The sequence below is a fragment of the Culex quinquefasciatus genome, chromosome 1 (assembly GCF_015732765.1).
Source record: "Culex quinquefasciatus strain JHB chromosome 1, VPISU_Cqui_1.0_pri_paternal, whole genome shotgun sequence".
Lineage (NCBI taxonomy): Eukaryota > Metazoa > Arthropoda > Insecta > Diptera > Culicidae > Culex > Culex quinquefasciatus.
In genome coordinates this window covers 81150333-81175907 of record NC_051861.1, presented here as the reverse complement: position 1 = coordinate 81175907, position 25575 = coordinate 81150333, and the positions used below count along the sequence as shown (strand labels likewise).

General features: G+C 38.7%; 2 protein-coding genes across 2 annotated transcripts in view; one reads left to right on the top strand and one right to left on the bottom strand.

Moving 5' to 3' along the window:
- The window catches only part of LOC6051732 (chitinase-3-like protein 2), a 28259-nt gene extending 5382 nt beyond the window's left edge, over positions 1–22877 (bottom strand). Inside the window, exons 1-3 of the mRNA XM_038267033.1 lie at positions 22090–22877; positions 7267–7391; positions 372–1220 (exon numbers count right to left, since the gene is read on the bottom strand). Coding sequence (XP_038122961.1) covers positions 372–1220; positions 7267–7391; positions 22090–22178 — 1063 coding nt within the window. The 5' untranslated portion in view covers positions 22179–22877. The remainder of the gene's footprint in view (positions 1–371; positions 1221–7266; positions 7392–22089) is intronic.
- Positions 10480–11019, top strand: LOC119771233. Its single transcript, XM_038267034.1, has 2 exons — positions 10480–10553; positions 10623–11019. The coding sequence occupies exons 1-2, from the start codon at positions 10530–10532 to the stop codon at positions 10995–10997; spliced, it is 399 nt and encodes a 132-aa protein (XP_038122962.1). The 5' UTR covers positions 10480–10529; the 3' UTR covers positions 10998–11019.
- Positions 22878–25575: the final 2698 nt, after the last annotated feature.

Sequence of the window (25575 nt, the reverse complement as noted above, 5' to 3'; positions counted from 1 at the left end):
TTCTATTTCTATCCTTTTCCTTAGCAAATCATGAAGGATTTTTTTTAGTTTTTCCTTTCCTTGCCAAATCTATTGTTAGAATATCCAATTACATCTAAATGAATTATAGTGTAGACCATAGTTGAAAGAAACTCCAGAACTTTATTAGGTTATAAGAAACACGAAATTGTAAATTGATTATTTACTAATAAAAACTAATTGAATAGAGCTATCTAAGCCCGATCTCACGCACACTAGCTTACCATTTGTTTTTGCTGGCGACCACAAATTTTAACCTAAAAATCCATCGTGTACGTACACGCAATACATGCGCACGTAGATAGCTCTATTGAAAATTTAACAAACTTTTGAAAACACAACTTCTGACTCACCTGTCTGCGGCATCTCCTTCGCGTAAAAGTGATAATCGTAGGTCATAATGTTAACGTAATCCGCGTAGCTGTTAATCTCCCTCGCATCGTACGAGAGGTACGCGATCGTCGCCGGTGCCGCCACCGCCACACTCAGAATGTAAGTCCGGTGTTCCCGTTGGTACTCGCGCCTTATTTCATGCAACAGCTGCGAAAAGTGCATCCTGTTTTTGCTCCCACTTCCGGGAAACTCCCAATCCAGGTCGACTCCGTCCAGCTGGTACTGCTCCAGGGTCGCTTTGAGCGATTGGATGAACAACTTTCGACTGGCGTGGTTCACGACCATCTCGGAAAAACCTCCGACGCCGGCTCCACCCACCCAAACGAGCACCTTCAGCTCCCGGTTGGCCTTCTTCAGCTGCCGGGTGTGGTTGAACACCACTCGCAGGTCGTCGTTAATGTAGACCGTCCCGTTGACAATCTCGGCGATTCCGACGTTCAGATGCGTACACAGATACGGATCGATGTGGTCCGGGTAGAGATTACTCCGAACGGATCGCCGTCGCCGTCCGGAACCGCTCATCGCCGGTGTCGTGTAGTAGCAGACGATCTTGTGACCCCCATTGTCTCCGTTGACCTTTCGAGACGTCGTTTCCTGAGACGCCGCAATAAAATTGCCAAATTTGGACGGCATTATCCGCTCGTTTTCCATCTCTTTAATTGGCGGGGCAACATCAAAGTCGGGTTCAGTCCCATTGGTGAACAACCCGTCCTCCGCGACACCATCATCGTCGACCTCAGCGGCGGCAAGGGCCAACTGGAACGCTTCCGTGTAGTGGCGCTGCCGTTCTGGCCAGAGGGAGGGAATGTCTGGAAAAAAAATAAGAAACAAAAAAGAAAGTGTGAGTTATTTCTCCGATAAGGCACCCTTTTCCCAATGCAATCGGCGATACACGCAAGCCCGTGGGGACAAAACATTCACCCGGAATGCTTCCCCCGATAAGTCGAATCGGCCAGACGGGCCGCGCACTGTTCGTGACCGGAAGTGTAGCCGCAGGTGCCAGCGGCTATCCGGACTTTGGCGTGGCGGGAAAGTAATTATGTTGAGAAACAAACTATTATTTGTATTTCTTATGGAAAAACATAATCTGACATACATCCATCTGGTTCTGGTTTAAAACATTAAAGATTGCTGAAAATGTAAAGAAAAGCCTTTTCTCTTTAATTCTGCTTAGAAATATTGGTATAGCAGGATAAAAGTTTGGGCAACTTTCTGTACACAAATTGACCACCTTAATTCAGGCCTTACAAAAGGAAAGGAAGTGTAAAAGGAAAAACATGTTGCTTGTAATCAAGAAGCATGCCTTATTAAGATTTATTGCATTATCGGGCGCCCTTGATGCCCTGCCTGTAAACGTAATCTAGAAAAAAAAATCTAGGGGATGGAAAGAGAAAATTCGTAGCGTGATTTTCGGATGATCCCAGTTGCAAACATATATAAATTCGGAAGAATTCAAGCAGAGCAATTCTTCCAAGAACAAAGTATTTTTTTATTTATATTTTTATTTATTTATTTATTTTATTTTTTTGAACGGAACGCCTAATTAGTTCGTACAAGCCTCCATACTAAAGGCTATCAATATATTTCAAAAATCTTGAGAACAGATTCTCTGGTCTTCGGAAAAGTTGAAGGTATTGCTTAGGAAGTCTAAAACAATGTTTCACTCTTTAAAAAAATAATCATTATTTTAATTCATCTTTTAAAAGTAAAAAGTTGGCCAAAATTTATTTGACAGTGTTGCCATTTTTTATAAAATCCTTAAAACTGCGAGAAATAAGGTTTGATTTGTTCAATACGTGACTTTTTACCTGTGGAAGTGACGACCAACTATAGATTTTTTTTAAGTTCAGAGACGGAGCGTCGGATCGGAGGAAGGAAGGTTCTTAAAAGTGACAACTTTGGCCACTGATTCCAGAAAATCTGCAGATTGTACGGGAAAAGTTGCGTAAAATCAAATTTTGATCACAGGAGGTTGAATGAGCAAACAAGCCAAAAACGTCAAGAAACGAAAAAAAGACAAGACGAAGTTTGTCAGATTTAGCTTGTTTCTTATAAATTTGCTTCAAATACATTGAAGATTGAACCAATGCACAGTGGTCCGAAACCGAAATCTAGCGTGACAAAATTGATAGCGCCACACGTTAAGATTTAGGGCTTTGGTGTCTTGGGAACAAATGATCAGGGTCAATAGGGGCATCTTTTGGTATGGTGGACATTAGGGTGGTCCAAATTTTAGGGTGGTTCAGATTTTTTTTTTGGCGCAATGACGAGATAGCGCTTTGGTGTCTTGAGAAAAGTTGTAGAAAACACCATTCTGAGCAACTTTGCTCAAGAACACAAAGCTCTATCTTCAAACGGGAAGTTTCTAGAGCCATTTTTGTAATTTAGGTTAAAGTGTTTATAAAAAATGAGTTTTTTGAATTTGTCAGCTCAGGCTTGCGTCGTAGCGAGTTGGTGTCTTCTAGACATTTGTAGAGCTTATCAAAACACACATTTATCATCCAAAAGAGCAAAAATCGGACCTTTAAAACGAAAGTTATAGCCAAAATACGAAAGAAGTTTTTGCTGAAATATTTCAGGAATCAACAAAATAATTAAATTTATTCCTGAAATATTTCAGCACAAACTTGTTTCTTCTTTTACAACCACTAGATCATTTTGTACATTTTTGAGCCCTTCTAGACAATTGTAGAGCTTGTCAAAATGAACATTTTTATTCTTGAAAAATGAATTTTGGTCAATTCTATCAAAAGTTATGGGCAAAAAACGATTAAAAAATGATCATTTTCAAATTGAGATTAAATAAGTTAAACAAAAAAGACCCCCGAGATATTTTAAGCAAATGTACTCTAAAATGTGTACTTTCAGATGCTTCTAAGAGCGAGGTCAAACTCCACCACCTTTTCAAGTTATTCACATTTCAAAATGGCGTCTTTTTCATCGTATTTTGGCTATAACTTTCGTTTTAAAGGTCCGATTTTTGCTCTCTTGGATGATAAATGTGTGTTTTGATAAGCTCTATAAATGTCTAGAAGACACAAACTCGCTACGACGCAAGCCAGAGCTGATAAATTCAAAAAACTCATTTTTTCATGAACACTTTAACCTAAATTACAAAAATGGCTCTAGAAACTTCCCGTTTGAAGATAGAGCTTTGTGTTCTTGAGCAAAGTTGCTCAGAATGGTGTTTTCTACAACTTTTCTGAAGACACTAAAGCGCTATCTCGTCATCCCGCAAAAACAAAAATTCTGAACCACCCTAAAATTTGGACCACCCTAATGTCCACCATACCAAAAGATGCCCCTATTGACCCTGATCATTTGTTCCGAAGACACCAAAGTTCTAAATCTTAACGTGTGGCCGCTATCAATTTTGTCACGCTAGATTTCAGTTTCGGACCACTGTGCAATGCAGGGGTGCTCAAAGTTTTTGGAGGCCGGGCCAAATTTGAGGCTCAAATGAGCTTGCGGGCCAAACATACAAAATAAGATTTTATAAACAAAAATTGAAGTTTTTTAGACTACAAAATACATTGATAAGCTGACATTTGTTTTTTTTTTAATTTCTGTTATTTTTTCAGTATTTCCCTTAATTTAAAAAAAAAACGAAAAAACAAAGTGGCCGTTTTATAAAGGTGTTGATTTTATTAAGAACACCAGAATTGGTGATCTATGTTATTACTTTTTAATAAATTTCACTTACTCTACCAACAGAGAGCGAGTTGTGGCGCTATAACCACGGCAAATAGTGTCCAGGGCATTTGTGGAAATACTATGTCCCATCCTAGAGGGTCCCGGAGCACCAAAACTTCTTAGCATGGTGCTCCCAACGATAAATTGCCAAAACAAACAGGAACGTGAGCGGGGGATCCCCACGTTTCTTCCTCCCCTGTAGATTCAGAAATGTATTGCTGTTTGAACACTCGTGCTCAAACTCAATCCAATTCAACGAATCATCTTTGCGGTAAACTTTACGCAGTTGGCCTGGCCGCTTTAACGTTTGTGATGTTTCAATGCATTCTAATGCAATAGCGCACTGCAAATGTTGATAATGACAAGAAGATGCTAGGCGTCAATCAACCTAAGGCATTCTCCAGGATGCCCTCGAAAGACTGGCTGCGCTAGGGTTAGATTAGATTAGATTAGATTAGAAACTGGTGACATGTAATCTGCATAATTTTTCTAACGGCGTAATTTGTTTCATTAAATTAAGTGTGACTAATAAAATATCGTTGATAGCCAGAATTTCAACTAAAAAAATCTTTAAAAAATGTTTTGAGCAGCCGTAAAGTTGAATTGCAATCATTATTTTTAAAATGTAAAATTCAACAAAAAATCATTTTAGCAAAAAACATATATTCATCGAAAATTCACTAAAATTCAAATTATTTTTTAATAAGCGAGAACATGCTCAAAATGATTCTAAACGCCGAAAAAACCCATTTTTAATTGATTTGAGCTGATTGCACTTAAATTTCCGTTGATATTTTGAAGTTTAAAAAAAAATGTCCATGATTTTTCGAGCCAATTTTTAATAAAAGGAGGGATGTTGAAAAAGGCTTTGTAAAATACTTGCAAAAGCCTTATTCCTCCGATTTCAACATTTTGTCTGCCTTAATTCTGAAAACCAGAATTTCCAAAAATGTTTGATGAAAGTTTTGACGATATTTACTAGCTTCAATCACATTAAAATTTGTGAAACTGTATCCTAAAATGGGGATAAAATGGGGATTTGTTTTTTTGTCAGCAAAAAATAAAAAAGATTCGCCTGATAAAATCACTTTATAAGCGATTAACGGGCCATTTTACATGATTATTCAAAACGGGTCCGCGGGCCGCAACAAATCACCTCGCGGGCCACGTTTGGCCCGCGGGCCATACTTTGGTCACCCCTCCCTGGTGCAATGGTTGCTTAGAAGTCAAAACTGCCGTGAATTTTACCGATCTTAAGGGGCATTACAGTCCAGACTCGATTATCCGAAGGTTTGTATGGGACTTCGGATAATCGAATCACGAACAAAAAAATCGTATTTTTTCATTTTCTTGTTTTAACATAAAATTTGAGTTCTACGACCCCATTTTAGTCAAATTGGAGTTTTTGATTGCCTATTAAATATTATATCACCGCCGTTTTGGCCGCCATCATGGATTTACAAATTCTAAATCACTTTAGCGTAGTTTGAGGATCATACGTCATACCTAAGCTCCAAAGTCAAAAATTAGGCAGCGAAAACATTTTTTTTTTCGTGATTCGATCTTCCGATGTTTTGATTATCTGAAGTGAAATTTTTCCGAGGCCTTCGGATTATCGAGTCTGGACTGTATTTGTAATTTTGCTCGGTTTGTTCTAGAGGTCTCCGATTTGGATGAAACTTTCAGCGTTTGTTTGTCTATACATGAGATGAGCTCATGCCGAATATGAGCCCTCTACGACAAAGGGATGTGGGGTAAAACGGGCTTTGAAGTTTGAGGTACAAAAAAACACAAAAAAAAACTTAAATCTGCTCGTATTTACGTAAAACTTTATCAATTCCAAGCCCTTCAAAATGTACCATAAACATCCAGGATTCGTTTGACTTTTTCTGATAGCTTTTGCAAATTACCGTTAAAAACTGATTTGTTTAAAACCATATTTTTTTTTTGGTCCAAAAAAATCAGGGGGCAAAAACATATTTTTTCTGAGACCATCAAAATGTCAATGAAAATTTAGATGCAATCAGCAGAAATCAATTTAAAATGCATTCTCTTGCGTTTAGAATCATTTTTAGCATGCTTGGGTTGATCTTACTTTTTGAAAACTAATGATTGCAAAACAACTGAACTAGTGTAAAATGCATTCAAATGTTGGGACTATGGCTTGTCATTTCAATTTTAATATTTTTATATTGTTTTCAAGAGTAAACAGAGTCGGGTTCCTGTGTCGTAGAACTCGACAGAATTCTATTTAGTCGATTCAGCTAAGATTGTTAGGGGCCATCCATAAACCATCATTTTTCATAAACGATTTTCAGTGTGCATCGTAAAATGTTATCCTAAATATACTCCACAGAAATCTGAAAATGTAAATCTAAAATGAAAACTATAAACTGAAACAACAGCGACTCCACGTCAAACCAGCCGGATCCAAATCGAAAGTGCTCTCAGAATTGGCTAAAATTTGGCATGGGAGTTCCTGGCCAAACAAATTAAGCCCCTTTTTTGTTTGGCGATTGGGTAAAACAAAAAAAAACACATTTTTCAAACAAAAATATTTCTCGGGAACCTCAGAAAACATTGTTTTGTGATTTGAAGGTCTCGGGACAAAATAGCCTACACAGAAAAAAATCATGGTAATATTACATCTAAGAAGGGGTACATCTTTTATGTCAGAAAAAAGTTGTAATTTTACTTCTGGAAATGTGTAATTTTACCACTTTTCTGGTGTAATGTCACTTTTTCAATCTAAATTGAGGTAAAATTACATCATAAAAGTGGTAATTTTCAACCTTCTAAAATTACAGCTTCCGAATTTACATTATTTTTTACTGTGTACAATTTTATTTTTTTGAACAATAAATTATCGGATTTTGATACATTAATCCAACTTAAAGCACCATGCGTCTCCAGCAAAATATACCTACTTGGAACTCATTCTATGGAGAACAGCCTCATCATCATCCTTCCAACTCATTTACACTATCGGTGACGAATGGCCACATTCCGGTTTAAAGCCATCATAATATAATAATTAACAACAACATTTACACTATTCGCTTGACCACTTCAATAAAGATATCAATTTCTCTCACTTCCATCACAAATTCAGCTCCAATTACCCGCTCCATTTGTCCGAAAAGAAATAAAAAAAAAACTTACCGATGAGCGTCGGTGGAATGATTAGGTTCTGCCGGTAGATCATCGTCCAGGTCGCGTACACGGCCACGCTGGACATGGCACATAAGGCCACCAGAAGGCATCCTTGAATGTAGGTGTGTTTCTTCCTGAAAAAATGAAAAAGAAAACGTTTGTTGAGAAACAAAGGGAAAATATGAGTTGCTAGTTAGTGGAACCTGTTAGCCAAAGTTGGTAATAATGAAATTAACATGAAGCATTTAGGGCAGGAAGGGCAAAGTTATGGCCCTCACCTGGGAGGAGTGTATAATGGAATGCAAACTCATAAATTTGATTACATTCGTGCGAAACTTCCTGTTTGCTGTTTGCAGTGTTGCCAAAATTTTCCTAGGAAATAACAAATAAATTTTAACCTAAAAAATGGCAACACTGCCAAAATTTCTACAAACAATTCCAGTAACCCACAGCTAACAAAAAGATTATTTGATTCTCACAGGTCAGGTTGAGGGGAAGTTGAGGAACCTGCTGACAGGGGCACGTCCAAGGTGTATCCGGACCAAAACCAACCATCCATCCAGCCACGAAATATTTCTTCGCCGGTCGTTACTCACTCCACATTCTAGACAGGGCTGACTTTTTTTTCGACTTTCGGTCATAAGCTATGGGTTTTTCCTTTGTTTTTATTTTTCAAGAGGAAAAGTACGTATTTTCAGCTTATTTATTTAATCTTCATAACATTTAAATCGATTTTTACAAGCTCAAATTTATAAACCAAGACAATTTAATGAAATGGACTTAAAATAGACACCTCTCCTCTAAGGTTTAGCTCGAGTGAGGCCAGCTTAAGCACCAAACGACCATAGCTAGCCACTTTTGGCCGGGGGCAGGCCAGCAGACACGCGAACCCTTTATTGGCCTATTGGGCGCGGACCACAGTGACTAGTCGGACCACTCAGTCAGAGAAGAAGGACTTTTCGAGGGCACGAAAGAATTTTTCGGCGGTGTTTTTGTTTTCGTTATGTGTTTTTTTTTTCACCGATCCTTTAATAACATTGATTGGCACGAGGCTTCTCCTCCCGTGTAGGTGAAAGACGGACAAAGGCAATTTTTGACTGCTGACGAAAGTTTGTAGACAGGTAGTAGACAGGAAAGTGATGGGTTTAAGCCACTTTGTTGTGGAATTTTTTTTCCTTTATGCTCGATTTTAAATTTGCATAAAATAAAAGGATACTTGTACAATAAAGAAGAAAATCCACAAAAAAAAAACATACCAAAAAACAAAAAGATTCTTGGCCTTGTCAAAAGTAGAGTATTAATTTCAATTCTCGCAATAAGTTCATCAAAATATTCAAATTTTTTGAACTTTTTTTACCTTTGATACTTGGCAAAAGATAAAATGTTTGAATATTGAAAAAACAACTTTCAAGGATTCTAAAGGTAAATATTAAAAAAAAAATGAAACTCAAATACAAATACTGAACCTTATTAAAATAAAACTAAAATTTTTAATTATGTATGATTCAAAAAATATAAAAATGTTATAAAATTCCATCTTGAAGTATTAAAATTGTCTAATTCCTGATTATTAATTTCTGAAAAAAAAAAAATCGGCTATTTTAGATTGCAGAAAATTAGATTAGATAGAAATTTCGTGATTTGATTATCCTGAGTGAAATTTTGGCGAAGACTTCGGATAACCAAGTACGATTCCTAGCTTACAATACAAGAATTTTGAAAGTTCTTTAATAGTCAAGACACAAAAGCCAAAAATGGTGTGACTAAATCGACCCTCCTGAGTCCGAATATCGTGGTCACCTAGCCGGATTCCTTAAGGGAAGCGAGATATTGAAGATGCCGGCCAATACGGCGGCTATGCGGAAGATTCACAATATTCAAATAAGAAATGATATCGACTAGTCAATTTTAACTGAACTGGGGTCTCTGAACTCGAATATGACCACAAGAATCTTCCAAAGTGACCTGGGAGCTTGTAATTCAAGATGGCGTCTTATATGGCGTAGATAGAATATTATTTACTAAATTAGTCAACATTGATCGGTCACCAGCCTGTTACAAAATGTTTGAAAAGTAAATAATATTCTACCTACGCCATATTCGACGCCATCTTGGATTGCTCGCTTTCAAGTCACTTTTGACGTTTATTGGGGTCATATTCGGGTTCAGCGACCCCAAATTAGTTGAATTCGAACGGTCACACGCCTGATACATATTGTTAAAATATTCTTGAATATTTTCAAAACGCCAATAAATATATTGGATATTGTGAATCTTCCGCATAGCCGCCATCTTGAATATCTCGCTTGCCTTAACGGTACACATCAACCAGAGCTTTTGGACCAAGATTTTTGTTACAGATATTTCAGTATCTATCGATATCATTTTTTATTCATCCCTAATGTACTGTCTAAAAACAATTTACAACAACATTTGACTATTTTTACAATCAAATTGCTGCAGGATTGGGTCCGTAAGTTTGCCAATTTTGAAATAAGAAGAAACCAACTTCTTTGGATGCTGTGCACCCTTAAGGAATCCGGCTAGGTGACCGCGATATTCGGACTTAGGAGAGTCGATTTAGTCTAGAATTATCAAAACCTGGCCTGTTACATGATTTGCCTTTCAAAATCAGCCTTGACTATAATTCTTGATTTGAATAACTAAATTATTAAATTTTAAAACTGTTTTGAATATTCAAATTTTAAAATTGTATAATTTTTCTTTTTTCTATTTTTAATTTTAAATTCTATTTTCCTAGATTTTTTGAATTTCTATTTCATTAGCTTACTGACTTCTTGTACAGTCCAGACTCGATTATCCGAAGGCCTTGGCAAAGACCGAGCCACGTAGCCCAGTGGTAACGCTTCCGCCTCGTAAGCGGTAGATCGGGGTTCAAATCCCGGATCGGACCAACACAACTGGTGATCTTTTCCCTTCTGGAATTGATTGCTTAGTAAAGGGAAGGTAGTGTATCGTCACAAACTGGACCTTATCACGACACCTTAGGGAGGCGACCTATGGAATGTTAACATTAACCTTAACATGTTAACATTAAGTTGAGAACGAGGGGCGCGACATTGGCCTTAATGAATTAATTTTAGCAGTTAATATATTAAGGAATTAAATACCTCACGTCATTTGACAGCGCCACACCTGCATTCTAAACATTGGTTTTGTTTGTTTCTCTTTCGCGCGCTCAACTGTCAAGTTTGGATTTCTGTGAAGCGTTGGAAAAAAAGTGGTGATGGATAAAGTGAAATTTACGGAGAATGCAGAAAAGATGTGATCCGCTGGTAGAGTAGATGCTGTCGGAGGAAGAGATTATTTTGCATTCATCATTTGCATCATTATTTTGCTTCCAGAACGATGGCTTTGCTGAGGGGAACGGAGAATTATTCTTTAAGCATGAACCCAACCTGTTCCGCGCTCGGATCGCACACAATCTACGCCAAAATCCCGTGTCCCCGCTGGACGATGCCCATCAGCCGGCTGCTGACCGAGATGACCGGCCTAGATTCGAGCGAGTGCCAGCCGCACTGCTGGCCTCCCGGTATCTGGTCACACAGCAAACGAATAACGGTTCCGCTAAAAAGGACCTGGACGGTCCCATTGAACCGGTTGTGATAAAGCCGGCGGTGAAACGACCGGAAATGAACGACGTTTGCCAGTGGATGATGACGGCGGGCCGGATGGGCGGGCGGTGCCCTTTCAGAAGAACCTGGACAGGCAGCAGCTGATGCAGACGTGTTGCTTAATGGGAATGGGTAGACGCAGCAGCCAGGCTTGCCACAAATACAGATTTTTCAGCACAGGCCCGAAACACAAACGAATTTTTGTTTACAGTTAAGATAAATTTTAGCAGTTTTTGTTAAATTGGCCAAAAAGATAAACATTGTTAGCATCTTTTGGCATGTTCAGTTTTTGGTAAGAATATTATTCTTTAAAGTTATACTCGATTGAGTGTTTGGTATGTGCCAAAAAAATCTGTATTTGTGGCAAGCCTGGCAGCAGCAGCGAAGCAAGAGGCAGAACAATTTGGACGAGGAACGGCTCCAGATGGACGAAGTGGAGATTTTTTCTTTAAGCATGAACCCCACATGGCAGAGGTGTTGCGGATGATTACGGTGGAACCTATGCTGAGGATTCTGAACCGGGCATGGTGAAGTACCTGACAAAATGGCGATGAGCAGCTGGAGAACAAAACGGTGCTGCTTCCCGAAGGATTGAAAGGGCAAACCGAAGTTTCTTCTCAATATTGTTTCTTAGGACTAGACAAAATCAAAATAAAGCGGAATAATATTCTTTAGTGTTGTGTGGATATTACGTTGCGTGGTGAAAATGCATTTTTATTAGCACAAATAAAAATAAGATTTGGTTGTTGTTTTTGTGTTCGCTTTTTATTACCCAAATAATTTTACCGAAAACTCTGCTCTCGCAGGCATCTTCCGTCCTAACCACTTCTCTGGAACCAAGTCTGGAACAGTTACGTAATTTTACATCGTTACATAATTCGCCACAATTGGCTTTTGGTCCTGGCCCATCCTCATATTCCGGGTCTTCCGGTCACAAAACGTACGTCCGCTGGATCGTCTTCGATGGCTTCTTCGTTGATGTTCAGGTGCAGGCGCTCTTCCAAGACGAAATCCATGAAATCGGTGCTGTAAATGTTGGGAAGGCAGGGTTGGAGGCCAGTTTGCACTCGAAAACAGACACGGCGATTTGTCGAAGCCCCGTGAATTCATTTGCGATCATCCAATGGGGACGAGTCAGCTAATTTTCCAGAGTTAATCATGTCGATGGAAATGATGTAGAACGTTGTCTGCCTGGATCCGGTTGACCACGTTCAGGAGGCAGGTTAGGATCTGGAACGCCACAGTTCCAAGTGAACTGGCATTATTGTACTTTCCGATGCAGTAAAAGCGATGTACATCTGGCAGGAGTTCAACCAGTTGGCTTGTTGGAGCAGATTCCTGGCGAGCAATGCCCTTTGTTTGGTTAACGCAAATACGCAATCAAAACAAAACAAAATTTGACCAAACACAACAACAAATATCCCGCGCAATGTCAAGCTGCCAAATCAATGTGGTGTGAAAAGAGGTGGCGTTGTTTTGGTCGTAAACAAAAGTTAATTTTGCCTTAATTTGTTAATTTTGACCGTAAATTAATTAAATTATTTAATTTCTTACTATTGTCCCGCCCCTCGGTTGAGAATGAAACTGCCACTGAATCCGCTTTGTAAATGCCGGCCCCGATACTCTTCAAGGGTGTTCCCCTCAGGAACTGGGAAAGATTTACTGTTTTTTACTTGGCAAAATTTCACTTCGGATAATCGAATCACGAAAAAAAAAAATTTTCGTTGTCTTATTTTTGAATGTTTAGCTTTGGTATGGCCCCTAAAATACTCTAAAGTAATTTAGATTTTTAAATCCAAGATTCAAAATGGCGATGATTACACATTGAAAAAATGCATTTTTATTCTACAGGCAATCAACCATTAAAATTTGACTAAAAAGGGGTCGCAGAACTCGAACTTCATGTTTAAAGTAAGAAAACAAAAAATACGAAAAAAAGTTTTTATATTTGTGATTTCATTATCCGAAGTCCAAACTTTTGGATAATCGAACTTCGGATAATCGAACTTCGGATAATCGAGTCTGGATTGCGTTTTACATTTTTTGGTTTGTTTTTTGAGTTTTTCAATGTTTCTGTTATTAAGTTTCTAAATGTCTGAGTCATAAAAAAAAATCAAAATTTTCAAAAACTAGTCTATACTTTTCATTGACTACACAGAAAAAAAAATCATGGTAATATTACATCTAGGAAGGGGTACATCTTTTATGTCAGAAAAAGGTGTAATTTTACTTCTGGAAATGTGTAATTTTACCACTTTTCTGGTGTAATGTCACTTTTTCAGTCTAAATTGAGGTGAAATTACATCATAAAAGTGGTAATTTTCAACCTTCTAAATTAACAGCTTCCGAATTTACATTATTTTTTAACTGTGTATTTTTTTTTATTTCAAGGCTGAAAGGTTTACGAAACATTATTTTGTAACTCCATATAAAAACACTCAAGAAACGGTCAAAGAAGACGTTTCTTAAGCGCTTTTTATATGGAGTTTTGCGTTCCTTCTGAGTTCCGTACTTGCCTTATATAAAAATGAAATTCTGAAAAAACTTCAACAAATCAAAGGCGATAAAAAAATACACTTTTAAATAAATGTAGCCAGTTTCACTCTTATTTATTGAAACTTTTGAAAGTGCACTAATTTTTTTTGGCAAAATAAATTTCCATATTAAAATTAAACTAATCCAGTTTTTCTTGATTTTATTCGGCTTGCTCTAGAATCGCATCGAGGTGCCCAGATGTATATCAAAACCATTAGCGTTTGTTCCTCTTTATACATGAGATGAACTCATTCCAAATATAAGCCCGTTACAACAAAGGACAAAGTGTAGTAAAATGGGCAATGAAATTTGAGGTCAAAAAAACATGAAAAATCTTAAATTGTTTGCATTTTCGTAAAACTTAAAGTTTATAAAATCGCTTTAATTGTCAAAAGATATGCCACTTTATTGACATCAATTTTTTATGCGAACTTCGGGTGACCGTGATGCTCTGGAACCACGTACAGTCCAGACTCAATTATCTTAAGGCCTTTGGAAAATTTCCCTTCGGAATGGAATCACAAAAACATAATTTTTTGCTGTCTTATTTTTGATTGTCGAGCCCTAAACAAAGCGAAAGTGATTTATAATTTTAAAATTTAAGACGGCAGCCAAAATGGCGGTGAGGAGATGTCTAAAAATTGCATTTTGTAATTTAATAGACAATCACCTATTCAAATTTTACTAAAATGGGGTCGTAGTACTCGAATTATATATTAACACTCAAACGCTCGGGTAGTCATTTGACCCCTATTTTTTTTCTTAAAAATCTCATAACTTTTGGTAGAATTGACCAATTTGGATGCTTCCGGTTGCAATAGATCCAGATTTGTCTATATTTTTAACTGTCAGAAGGTGAACAAATATGGTCCACTTTTACCGGAGATATTCCGGATTCCGTTGGGGTACCTCGGCTCTCCTACATAAGTTTTTGGTCAATATAACAAAAACTATTTAATAGAAAAATACCGGAAATGATGCAAAACTTTATGGCATCATTCTTATACATCATCCTACAAAAATAATTGGCATGGTTAAGTCCTACGGATCACCGGAGCCGGTTCCAGTTGGGCACCAATCTACATCAGCTCAGTGAACCGTTTCCGGTTGGAACCTGTTCCGGTGCCCGAAGGTCTTGACCATGTCATGTATCTATGCAGGATGATGTATTAGGATGATGCCTTGAAGTTTTGCATCATTTCCGGCATTGTTTTGTGGAATAGATTTTGTTATATTGACCAAAAACCCAAATAGGCGGGCCGAGGTACCCCAACGGAATCCGGAATATCTCCGGTAAACGTGGACCATATTTGTCCCCCACCTGACAGTTAAAAATATAGACAAATCTGGATCTATTGCAACCGGAAGCATCTAAATTGGTCAATTCTACCAAAAGTTATGAGATTTTTAAGAAAAAAAATAGGGGTCAAATGACTACCCGAGCGTTTGAGTGTTAATAATAAGAAAATAAAAAGTTCGGATAATCGAAACTTCAGGTAATCGAGCTTCAACATTTTTCTGGGGGTTCCTTGGCCAAAATATTAGACCTGTATTATTTTGTTTGGCCATTAGGGTGGCCTACGCCGTGATAGGGTGGTCCGAATGGCAATTTTCGTCGATATTTGCAAAAACCATTTTTTTTTTCAAAAAATCATAGCTTCGCACCATTTCAACCGATTTTAGGTGTCTTGAGGGCAATCGAAATGGTATTAGATAAGCTTTTAAGGAAAAAATAGTTAAAAGTTTCAAACATCTAGCCTATCATTTGAAAAGGTAAAATGAAAACTTAAAATGCTCTTTTGAAAGTCTCGGAACAAAAAAGCCTATGCCTGAAAATATTGTTATCAGATTCCTCGGAAAACTTTACATAACATAAAAATGGTGAAGTTATGTTTTGAACATTCCGGGATATAATATTTTGAAAACTGGGGGTTTCGCTTATTTTTTTTTTATAATAAATTAATTTATTGAATTGAACTTGTTTTCCTGTAACTGGCTTTATTCACAATGTACAGGGTAATAAACCTTCCCGAAACCCCCCAAGGTTGGAAAATCCCTCAATTTATTACCTTCGCGAAGAAAAAAAAACAGCTTGTTTCCTATCACCCTTTTTCCGATTCGCCCAATTCAGCAGACCAATTTTTCGTTTCGTCCTGCAGCGTGTGACCCCAAACCACCGAAATGGCCCCTAAACCGTGTGTATTTTAAATTAATTGCTGTTCCTGCGAGCTTAAATCCCTGCTGTGTCGGCGGTCGGTGCCACTGCTAACCAGACCTCAGACCGTATTATTCCATAATGAATTGCTCGGTAACATATTTGAACATTTTTGGCAGTGAGCCGTTCGCTGTGAAGCCACACTATAGCTATGTATGAAGGATTTTTCTTAACCCTTAGCGATATTTAGCGAAATTGTTGACAATTTGTTTGTGCTTTTTATAACAACAATACTGTTCCACTTTTTTCAGAGCTGCAAAAAAAAATATGAACTCGGCTGGATGTTTAGAATCAGTGCTGGTAAATTATCAAACTGTATGACTAATCAAAATGCCAATACAAATACTTATCCAATGATATCGCGTACCAATCTACAACATTCGACATGAAAAAAGATTTCCACTTAAGCAGTCAACAACATGTATGAATCATTGGAACATTCTCTCAAATACCAATCTAACAAAGTTCAAACAAATTTGACAGCTAAGGGTTAATCAGCAACCTGATACCGACCTGCATGCGGCCCCTAGAGGGGTTCTGGTTTCCTTCTTTATTGGCCTCCCTGCTCAACCTCCCCCTTCCAACCCCAATTCTGAAACAAGAGAGCTCATTTCTTGAGGAGTTGGACGGCCAACTTGTGGCAAAAAGTGCATTTAACACGATTTGCTCCAACGAGGGTGTTCTTTTTTGTTGGAAGGAAGGAAGGATTCCGGGGTGGTGTTATTTGGGGTTATGATTTACCGTTCTATATGCCGAAACCGGAAAGCCGTATCGAATGACCTACTTTAGTTTCCGCCAAAGGGCCCCAGACTGGAGGGGGGGTTCGTTCCGGCTTGTTCTGATTTAAAATCACTACTGCTCGGCTTGCAATTAAGGGGAAGATCGATTTTTCATTGAATTGAGGGGAAAGGCTCCGGTTGGTTGGATTGGAAGAATTCAAAAGCTTCATTTTATTGGTGGCAACGCATATTTCCTGCTGGAACAATAGAAAAATTTCGCGAATCCTTATGTGCTTACGTTCTAATTTTTATTTTTGGTAGGATAACGGCGGTCCGAGATTTAAAAACCATTTTAAAGCAAATTTTCTGAATTAAATAAAAAAAAATTTAGGAATGGACAATAGGGTGTAATATGGTTATTAGGGTGGGTACGGATTTTCAAAAGTTCTCAGATCAAGTTCTGGTGTGGTTCCCCTTGTAGGGCATATCCATAGGGACTCTCAGGCCAAATTTCAGCTCATTTGGTTGAAAACTGGCTTGTCTCAAGCGAGTTCAAGTTTACATGGGATTTACTATGGGAAATTTTGAATTTTCGTTCATTCGCTTCTACAGGCCTGGGGGAAACATGTAGAAACTTCTAGGATGGCCAGAAATGAGCGGAATCGTCTGGAGAACAACTTTCCCTAAGAGACCAGGTCGATTCGTTCAACCCCCATCGAGCTCAACGGCAATACATCCGGGGTTTTCGGAACCAACGGTTTTCCCCAGAAAAGCAACAAATTTTCCTTAGCATGCTATGAATGCTTGATGAACACCGCGACGCCACATGTCAAACAGCTACCACGTGGACTAGCATCGCCTATAAAAAAATACTTTTTATTACTTTTTGAACCATAGAATTAAAATTTATGGTGATCCTGATGCTATTTAGCTGTATTCTAAACCTCCAAATAAGAAAAAAAAAGTTATGGTGCAAATTTTACAATCACGTGGTAGCTGTTTGACATGTGGCGTCGCGGTGTTCATCAAGCATTCATAGCATGCTAAGGAAAATTTGATACTTTTCTGGAAAAAACCGAAAAACGAACGAAACTATTGGCACTACGCCCCCCGGGGCATGGCCTTCCTCTAACGTGGGATTTCTGCTCCAGCGCCTCTGACGAGACAGGAGAAACCGGGACCGACGTTTTACTTCACCATCCGATAGAAGCTCAGTGGATAAGGCGGGAATCGAACCCGTGTCTCATAGCATCATCGGGATCGGCAGCCGAAGCCGCTACCCCTGCGCCACGAGACCCGTTGGTTCCGGAAAAAAACCGTTGGTTCCGAAAACCCCGGATGTATTGCCGTTGAGCTCGATGGGGGTTGAACGAATCGACCTGGTCTCTTAGAGAAAGTTGTTCTCCAGACGATTCCGCTCATTTCTAGCCATCCTAGAAGTTTCTACATGTTTTCCCCAGGCCTGTAGGAGCGAATGAACGAAAATTCAAAATTTCCCATAGTAAATCCCATGTAAACTTGAACTCGCTTGAGACAAGCCAGTTTTCAACCAAATGAGCTGAAATTTGGCCTGAGAGTCCCTATGGATATGCCCTACAAGGGGAACCACACCAGAACTTGATCTGAGAACTTTTGAAAATCCGTACCTACCCTAATGGTTATAGAGCAATTCCATGCCAAATAGGGAATCGGTTGTACCCGACCCTCTTCGATTTCAATGAAACTTTGTAGACATGTTATCCTACGCTTATATAAGCCATTTTTATGTATATGGAGCCAGTTCCACACGATCATGACATTTGAGAAGGGCGTAAGTGTTTTAAATATTTTTGTAATTCGGAATATAAATATTTCTGTATCTCGAAGCCGTTGCATCGTATCAAAAAGTGGTCAAAGACAAACTTTTAGGAAATTTGACGGGCTTTTCGATAAAAATACACTGAAAGAAAAAAACACTCAACTTTTATGAGATTTTTTGATTTTCAAGTTTAAAAGTCAAATTTGAGGGGGAGCCCACGATTTTTTTTCGTTCAAAATTCTGAAAGTATTTTTATCGTAAAGATCAGACAATTTTACATAAGAATGACGATTTGCACTTGAAAGTTTGACACATTTATGTTGATATAGAAATTAAACTAAATAAAAAGATTGAAGATTCACTTTTTTGCCAATTTTCCCAAACGCAGAATAAACTGCCTTTCACTTACATTTTATTTTTATCAACATAAATGTGTCAAACTATCAAGTGCAAATCGTCATTCTTATGTAAAATTGTCTGATCTTTACGATAAAAATATTTTCAGATTTTTAAAATCTTACCTAACATTTGAAAACGGCCAAAAATGCTTTTATAGCGAAATTGGGGTTAAATGGACCCTAAATGATTTTTGCGGTGCAAGTGGTTATTTTTACTGGATTCCTGGGACATTTTCACATAAGTTAAGTGCATTTTGGAAGGCCGCATAAAGGCCCCCGCTCTAAATACAGACCGATTTTCAAGAAAAAATGTTAAGAAATGGGGAATTGGGGCAAAATGGATCCTTTGCCGTTTCGTGCGGTGGATGAAACCATCACCAATCGATTCCCCGGATTTTTTTACATAAGAAACACTATTATTCATACCAGGGAACCAGCCGCGTTCAATTAAGTCCGATTTTGGGTTCCATTTCGCCCACTGTGCAGCGTGTTCAAAACTCGTCTAAAACATGTTTTTTGACCGAAAATCACGTTTTAGACGAGTTTTGAGGACGCTGTTTCTTCTTTCAGGCGCAAGTTAGCACCATAATCTCTTCGGGAAAGTTGTAGAGCACCTTCCAAAGCATCCGAATAAGAATCCGGTTTTAGTACAGCGTGAAACGTGGATTTTATAAATATCAAAATCCAAAAAAATGGTTTTTCCCATACAAATTTATATGGAAAATTGAATCGCTTTGCGCAAAGCGAGGACTAAACCAATCGTTCCCAAACTTTGGGGAGTTGTTTAGGACCCCAAAAGGAACTGAAAAATTGCTGTGCTGGAAAATCGATTTTGATACTACACCCTAATGGACAATCACGAACACTATTTCAAAAAAACCAAAACCTGCATTTATTCGCAATTCGCAATTTTCAGTGTAAGAACGGGCCTTGACCGATCTTATGCACTAGGTTCCCGACGAACACGCACTGCCCTTACACCTACATCTCACCCTTGCTCTGAGTCAGTACGAGCAGCACGCTAGAACACGCTTTGAGTGTTCGTGCCAGGCATGCACACCTTCTTTTCCGGTTACGCATTTTAACTCGGCCGGGGGTGGTACATTACGTAGGGTTTGATGTAAGTATAAGCGCCTAACCATTTATAGTGTGCCTATCAACTTTCATTAAAGCAAAAACTGTTTTATTTTTAGTTTGAATTCAAAAACTAGTTGTTATTTTACTGTGTTTTGTTTTCTCCTGAAATCTTTCCTAGTGTTGAGTCGTGTTTTTATGTTGCTATTTCTTTTGTCGCGGTGTTTTGTTACAACTTTGGTCCTAAGCATTTTATAAAAGTTTTTCAAAAGTACAATAGTAATATTTGTGTTAATTCTTTGATCACTCCAAAAATTGAGTAAGGGCTCGAACCTCATTTGTTTGAAGAAAAGGGTGAAGATTGAAAACAATGGACAGTGAAAGAAATATACTATTTGAAGAATCAATAGTAAAAGAAAGATAGTAATTTATGAAGTAGATAAATAAATTAACAATAATTAATAAATAGAGGTAACAAACAAGCTTAGATTGTATTGAGGGCAATTTATAGGGCAAATGAAAAATTATTCAAATAGATAAATAAAGAAAAGGCAGATGATAACAAAATTGACATCGCTGCCAAATTAAGGGAAAGCAGAAAGTATGTTACAGCAGCATCAATTGGTAAAATAGAGTGAAAAAGCGTTGAGAAATAATATATCAAATGAGTAAAATCGAAATCAAATGGAGGATAGTAAACAGAAGCCGCGTTAGAAAATCAGTGAAACAAAATAAACAGAAGATAGGTGGTAGCTGAGAATGAAGAGAAGAGAAACCCCGTTGTGCGATGTTTCAGGTACATCCACAGCAGTTGACTCAACATACTGCGAATCAAAACAATACCGTCTACAATCACAAATTACTTCCCTTTCCCACATTGTCGCGCCCCTTTCTTTTAGCCGTCTCGACTTTGACTTTGGTCAAAGGTTTACGATCCGTTTCCACAGGCCACCAGCTAGGTCATCATGAAAACCAAGCCAACGTGGAGGTAAGAAAATAGGACACTTGCAAGGAACCAGAGCTATACTGTCTTGATCAAGTATGATCTAACAGGACTACGGACGTAGTCAGTGACGCTCCTTCCAGGATGTTCCTCGCCTGAGCGTCAACTGAAGAGGTATCATCAGCATCATTCGCACTTGGCCTGCAAAAAAAAAAAAAAAAAAAAAAAAAAACCAAAACCTGCATTTATCCGACAAAACTTAACTTTGAACGGCTTTATTCTGAACATGGCACAATTGATAAAAAAAAACGTAAAGTTCTTTTCAAAAAAATTTAAAAATTTGAAAATGTTGGTCGTCGTTGATCATGGCCGTTCATGGTCACCCGCACGGACCTACGGACGACGAAACAAAGACACGGACGACGAAACACAGACACGGACGACGAAACAAAGACACGGACGACGAAACACAGACACGGACGACGAAACAAAGAGAAACGCAAAAAGTAGATTCGAAAAGTACATTAAATTTCCCTTAAAATGACATGTTCCAAAAAAAAAAATTACAGTCAAGTAAAGGAAAATGGGAAAATTTTTAAAACTTTTTCAGTGTTTTTTTAGATGAAAAATACTTTTTTTCGAAATTCTGAGTACGCCATCAAATTGGGCGTCTAATTTTACATAAAAGTCCCTTTGACACCAAATTTCTATCTCATCACCGTTTCAGGCTGCAAATTATTGAAAAACACCTCTTTTTTCGCATGTTGAAAAATGGAAGGGGTCGTACCGCCCCTCCGTCACGAGGTATCAAAAAACGGACCTCGGATTCGTGATCAGGGACAAAAGTTACCCCTTAGGACAAAGTTTCACGCAACTTTTCCCGATTTCGTGTGCGTTGGTAGAGAATTACCTATATCCAATAGCTTATAAGACCTTTTCAAAAAAAAACTCGCGACTATCGAACTAATTTTGTCGAGTGCTTTCCTTCCTGCAAACACCCCCGAAAACAAATCACTGCTTCCGAAAAGCGATCGTCTCCATCCGTTCTTTGTCGCAGAAATCGAACAAAAACAAACCCCCCAGCAAAGCAGGCGTCGTCGACGACATTGGAAATCCAAACAACAAACAAATCACACCAAACCAAACCACAATACGGCCCGATAACGAGCCCCACCAGCAACAGCGACTAATGACGCATTCAATCAATTTCCAGCTGTACACAAGCGCAGCAGGCGTCGACCAGCGATAGACGTATTTGAATTACCCAAGAAAACAACAACTATCCACGGTCATTGGATCAACCCGTAGGGATGAACCACAGCGCGCTGAATACGTTGATAATGAAGGAAAAGGTCGTAAATAATAAGAGTATAATGACAGTAGATAGTGGTCATTTACAGAGCGCGATGACAACGGCAAGACCTGAGGGATTTGTTTACTATTTATAAGCGTCTCGAAGGTCTAGTTGGCCTTGACTTGGGGACAAAACAACAACGCAAGCAAATGAATACCAACCTTAAACTAGTATCCTCCTTGAGCAGTTCATATTTGCCCTGCTGTTTGGACATTTTCTGTCCGGAACGTCTTGCTCCAGCCGATATCATAGTGCGGCCTCCGGATGATGCATATTCCTCTCAGGTAGCTGGACGGTACCTGGTCTCTACGGCGGATTTCTCTATGGCGTGATCCAATTCTCTCTCTATCCTCACAATATGGGATGAATAAATTTACATAATATTGTTGTTTTCAAATGGAATCTCCACCGCACTCAGCTGAGCTTCACAATCCCTTCACTGCCAAGCTGACAACAACACACGATTCCGAAGCGCACCCTTAAACTGGGGGGGCCACTTCACTAATACTTTCTGTTCACGCGACCAACAACTAGCCCCACTCGCGGCTGACCCCACGACCTGGTCACTTTCGATTTTTTAACGATTACACCCCCTTGCTTTTTGCGAAAACCGGAAAAAACGAAAAAAAAACTTACGCAAAACTAATTCAATTATCCTTGAATCTTCTTTGTTTGCATGCACTGGCGTGTAAGTTGGCTTCACGCGTAAAATTACTGCAAATTTCACGCAACACACCCGCAAACTGCATCCCAGTAGGCGGAAGATGTCGCTTAGCACTAAAGCCGCCCTAAATCAGCACGACGATAACACACGACACGAAATTAGATGATTCTACTGTCAGACGAACGGAGCTGCACCGCAGCAGCGTGTTGTTTTGGTTGAAAAAGTCGAAAACAGACTGAATCGGGTGCCCGTCCGTCGGAACGTCGTTGTTGGCGAATTTTGACAGAGCAGAGGTTTCGTTTGGGTGTATGGGAGGAATACGGTGCGATACACGTGACGAGAACGTCAGGCATGTCTGGTTGATGGATTTGTATCAGTGAACACCATTTTTAGAGTGTTGGTGTTTTATTTTTGAGGCGCTAGTACCTCACTTGAACTAGTACTACACATTTAAAACACAGCTCGAATTTCACCTGGGATGGAGATCGTTTGGATTATGCTAATGATGCTTAGTTCTGTTGGCGTTTGACGAAACTACCTACCTATGGATTGAAATTTAAAAAAAGTTCTTTTATAGCAGTTGAATATTTGTGATCTCATGGTATTGTATTTTATGGGGAATACGATGTAAAAAGGCACCCTCTGAACTAAAAAATTTGTAATGCTATTCAACTCATGTGTTTTATTTATTACCAATTGCCTTGCTCACTGAGAAAAGGTAATGAAATTACTCGAAAAATGAACTTCTTGACCCACCTCCACGTATGCATGTCGACTCCGAATCAATAATGTGTGTAAAACAAGGGAATGATGGAACGAGAGGAATCACAAATCCGCATAAATAATTTCAAGATTGTTCAGGTGTAAACCGAAAACGCGATCAAAAATTAAAGTTGGAGAATAAGTAGAGACCCTAAATAGGGAGACTGGTCTAAGCTTGCTAAATCGATCTGGCAACGTATGTTTTAGGCTTGGCAACACTGATAAGTTTTGCTGGGCGTAAAGGCAAATGCTCGTTTGGATACGTCAAACTCGCGTCTGTTTGGGTACGTCAAATTCACTTCATCCAGTCTCCCTATTTAGGATCTCTAAGAATAAGGCGTCCAACCGCTTATTTAATTGTCGGTGTACAGGACGCCGCACAGTTTAATCATTTTCTGGCGTACATTCAATTTTGCAGCCCAAAACCATTTATTGAATTGGAAAAATAAAATTCATTCCCAAAATTTCTTTTCTTGATTTGTGTGCACCTACGTCGAAGACCAAGATTGTTTACTTTTTGCTCTTTGATCTGACAGTCTTGGTCTGACAGATTTGGTCTGACAGCTTTATCATGGATTTTGGTCTGGTCTAGGCGAGGGATAGAACACAGCACCTTCCTGGTGTAAAAGGCCTGTGTGTAAAATGTGTTTTGCATCATTTTATGAATTTTTATGTACTATCCGAATGTACAGTCCGAATTATATAGCCCATCAATATGGGAAATCTACTTGACTAAAATGACAAGCTCATATTGACTTTAATCCTTGCCACTCTTCGGGGATCTGATAGCCGTGCCGGCAAAGGCGCCAGTCCTCACTGTGTGCATGATTTAAACGCCGCAAGATTTAAGGCTTGAGGTCAGGCCGGCGGGACGGTTTTTTCGCTTTTTTTGTTTACCTTAGTGTCGCTCTCCGCGCGAGCGGCGAATGTGACGAAAACTCTCTCGTTGCTGTGCCGTGCTGCCAGCATGTGTGTTTTGCACTATAGTCAAGACACGAATTCAAAAAAGGTACTTATTTTCGGTATCAAGAAGCAAATTATACTAATTTGGGGTCCCTGAACTCAAATATGACCTCAAAAATACTCCAAAGTACACAGGGAATGTGTAATCCAAGATGGCGTCCAATATGGCGGTAGTAGAATATTGGAAAATTTCATACAGAAATTTAGCAAGCAATCAGCATCTCAAATTTGACTAATTTGGGGTCGCTAAACTAGAATATGACCTCAAAAATACTCCAAAGTACACAGGGAATGTGTAATCCAAGATGGCGTCCAACATGGCGGTAGTAGAATATTGGAAATTTTCATACAGAAATTTAGCAAGCAATTTGCATCTCAAATTTAACTAATTTGGGGTCGCTGAACTCAAATATGACCTCAAAAATACTCCAAAGTACACAGGAATGTGTTATCCAAGATGGCGTCCAATATGGCGGTAGTAGAATATTGGAAATTTTCATACAGAAATTTAGCAAGCAATCAGCATCTCAAATTTGACTAATTTGGGGTCGCTAAACTAGAATATGACCTCAAAAATACTCCAAAGTACACAGGGAATGTGTAATCCAAGATGGCGTCCAACATGGCGGTAGTAGAATATTGGAAATTTTCATACAGAAATTTAGCAAGCAATTTGCATCTCAAATTTAACTAATTTGGGGTCGCTGAACTCAAATATGACCTCAAAAATACTCCAAAGTACACAGGGAATGTGTTATCCAAGATGGCGTCCAATATGGCGGTAGTAGAATATTGGAAATTTTCATACAGAAATTTAGCAAGCAATCAGCATCTCAAATTTGACTAATTTGGGGTCGCTAAACTAGAATATGACCTCAAAAATACTCCAAAGAACACAGGGAATGTGTAATCCAAGATGGCGTCCAACATGGCGGTAGTAGAATATTGGATATTTTCATACAGAAATTTAGCAAGCAATTTGCATCTCAAATTTAACTAATTTGGGGTCGCTGAACTCAAATATGACCTCAAACATATTCCAAAGTACACAGGGAATGTGTAATCCAAGATGGCGTCCAATATGGCGGTAGTAGAATATTGGAAAATTTCATACAGAAATTTAGCAAGCAATCTGCATCTCACATTTAACTAATTTGGGGTTGCTGAACTCAAATATGACCTCAAAAATACTCCAAAGTACACAGGGAATGTGTAATCCAAGATGGCGTCCAATATGGCGGAAGTAGAATATTGGAAA

Excerpts from the sequence above, each read along its gene's own strand:
- LOC119771233 (XM_038267034.1), top strand. The coding sequence starts at position 10,530 with ATGCAGAAAAGATGTGATCCGCTG. Across the intron at positions 10,554-10,622 it reads AGAAAAGATGTGATCCGCTG|AACGATGGCTTTGCTGAGGG; the intron begins GTAGAGTAGATG and ends TTTTGCTTCCAG.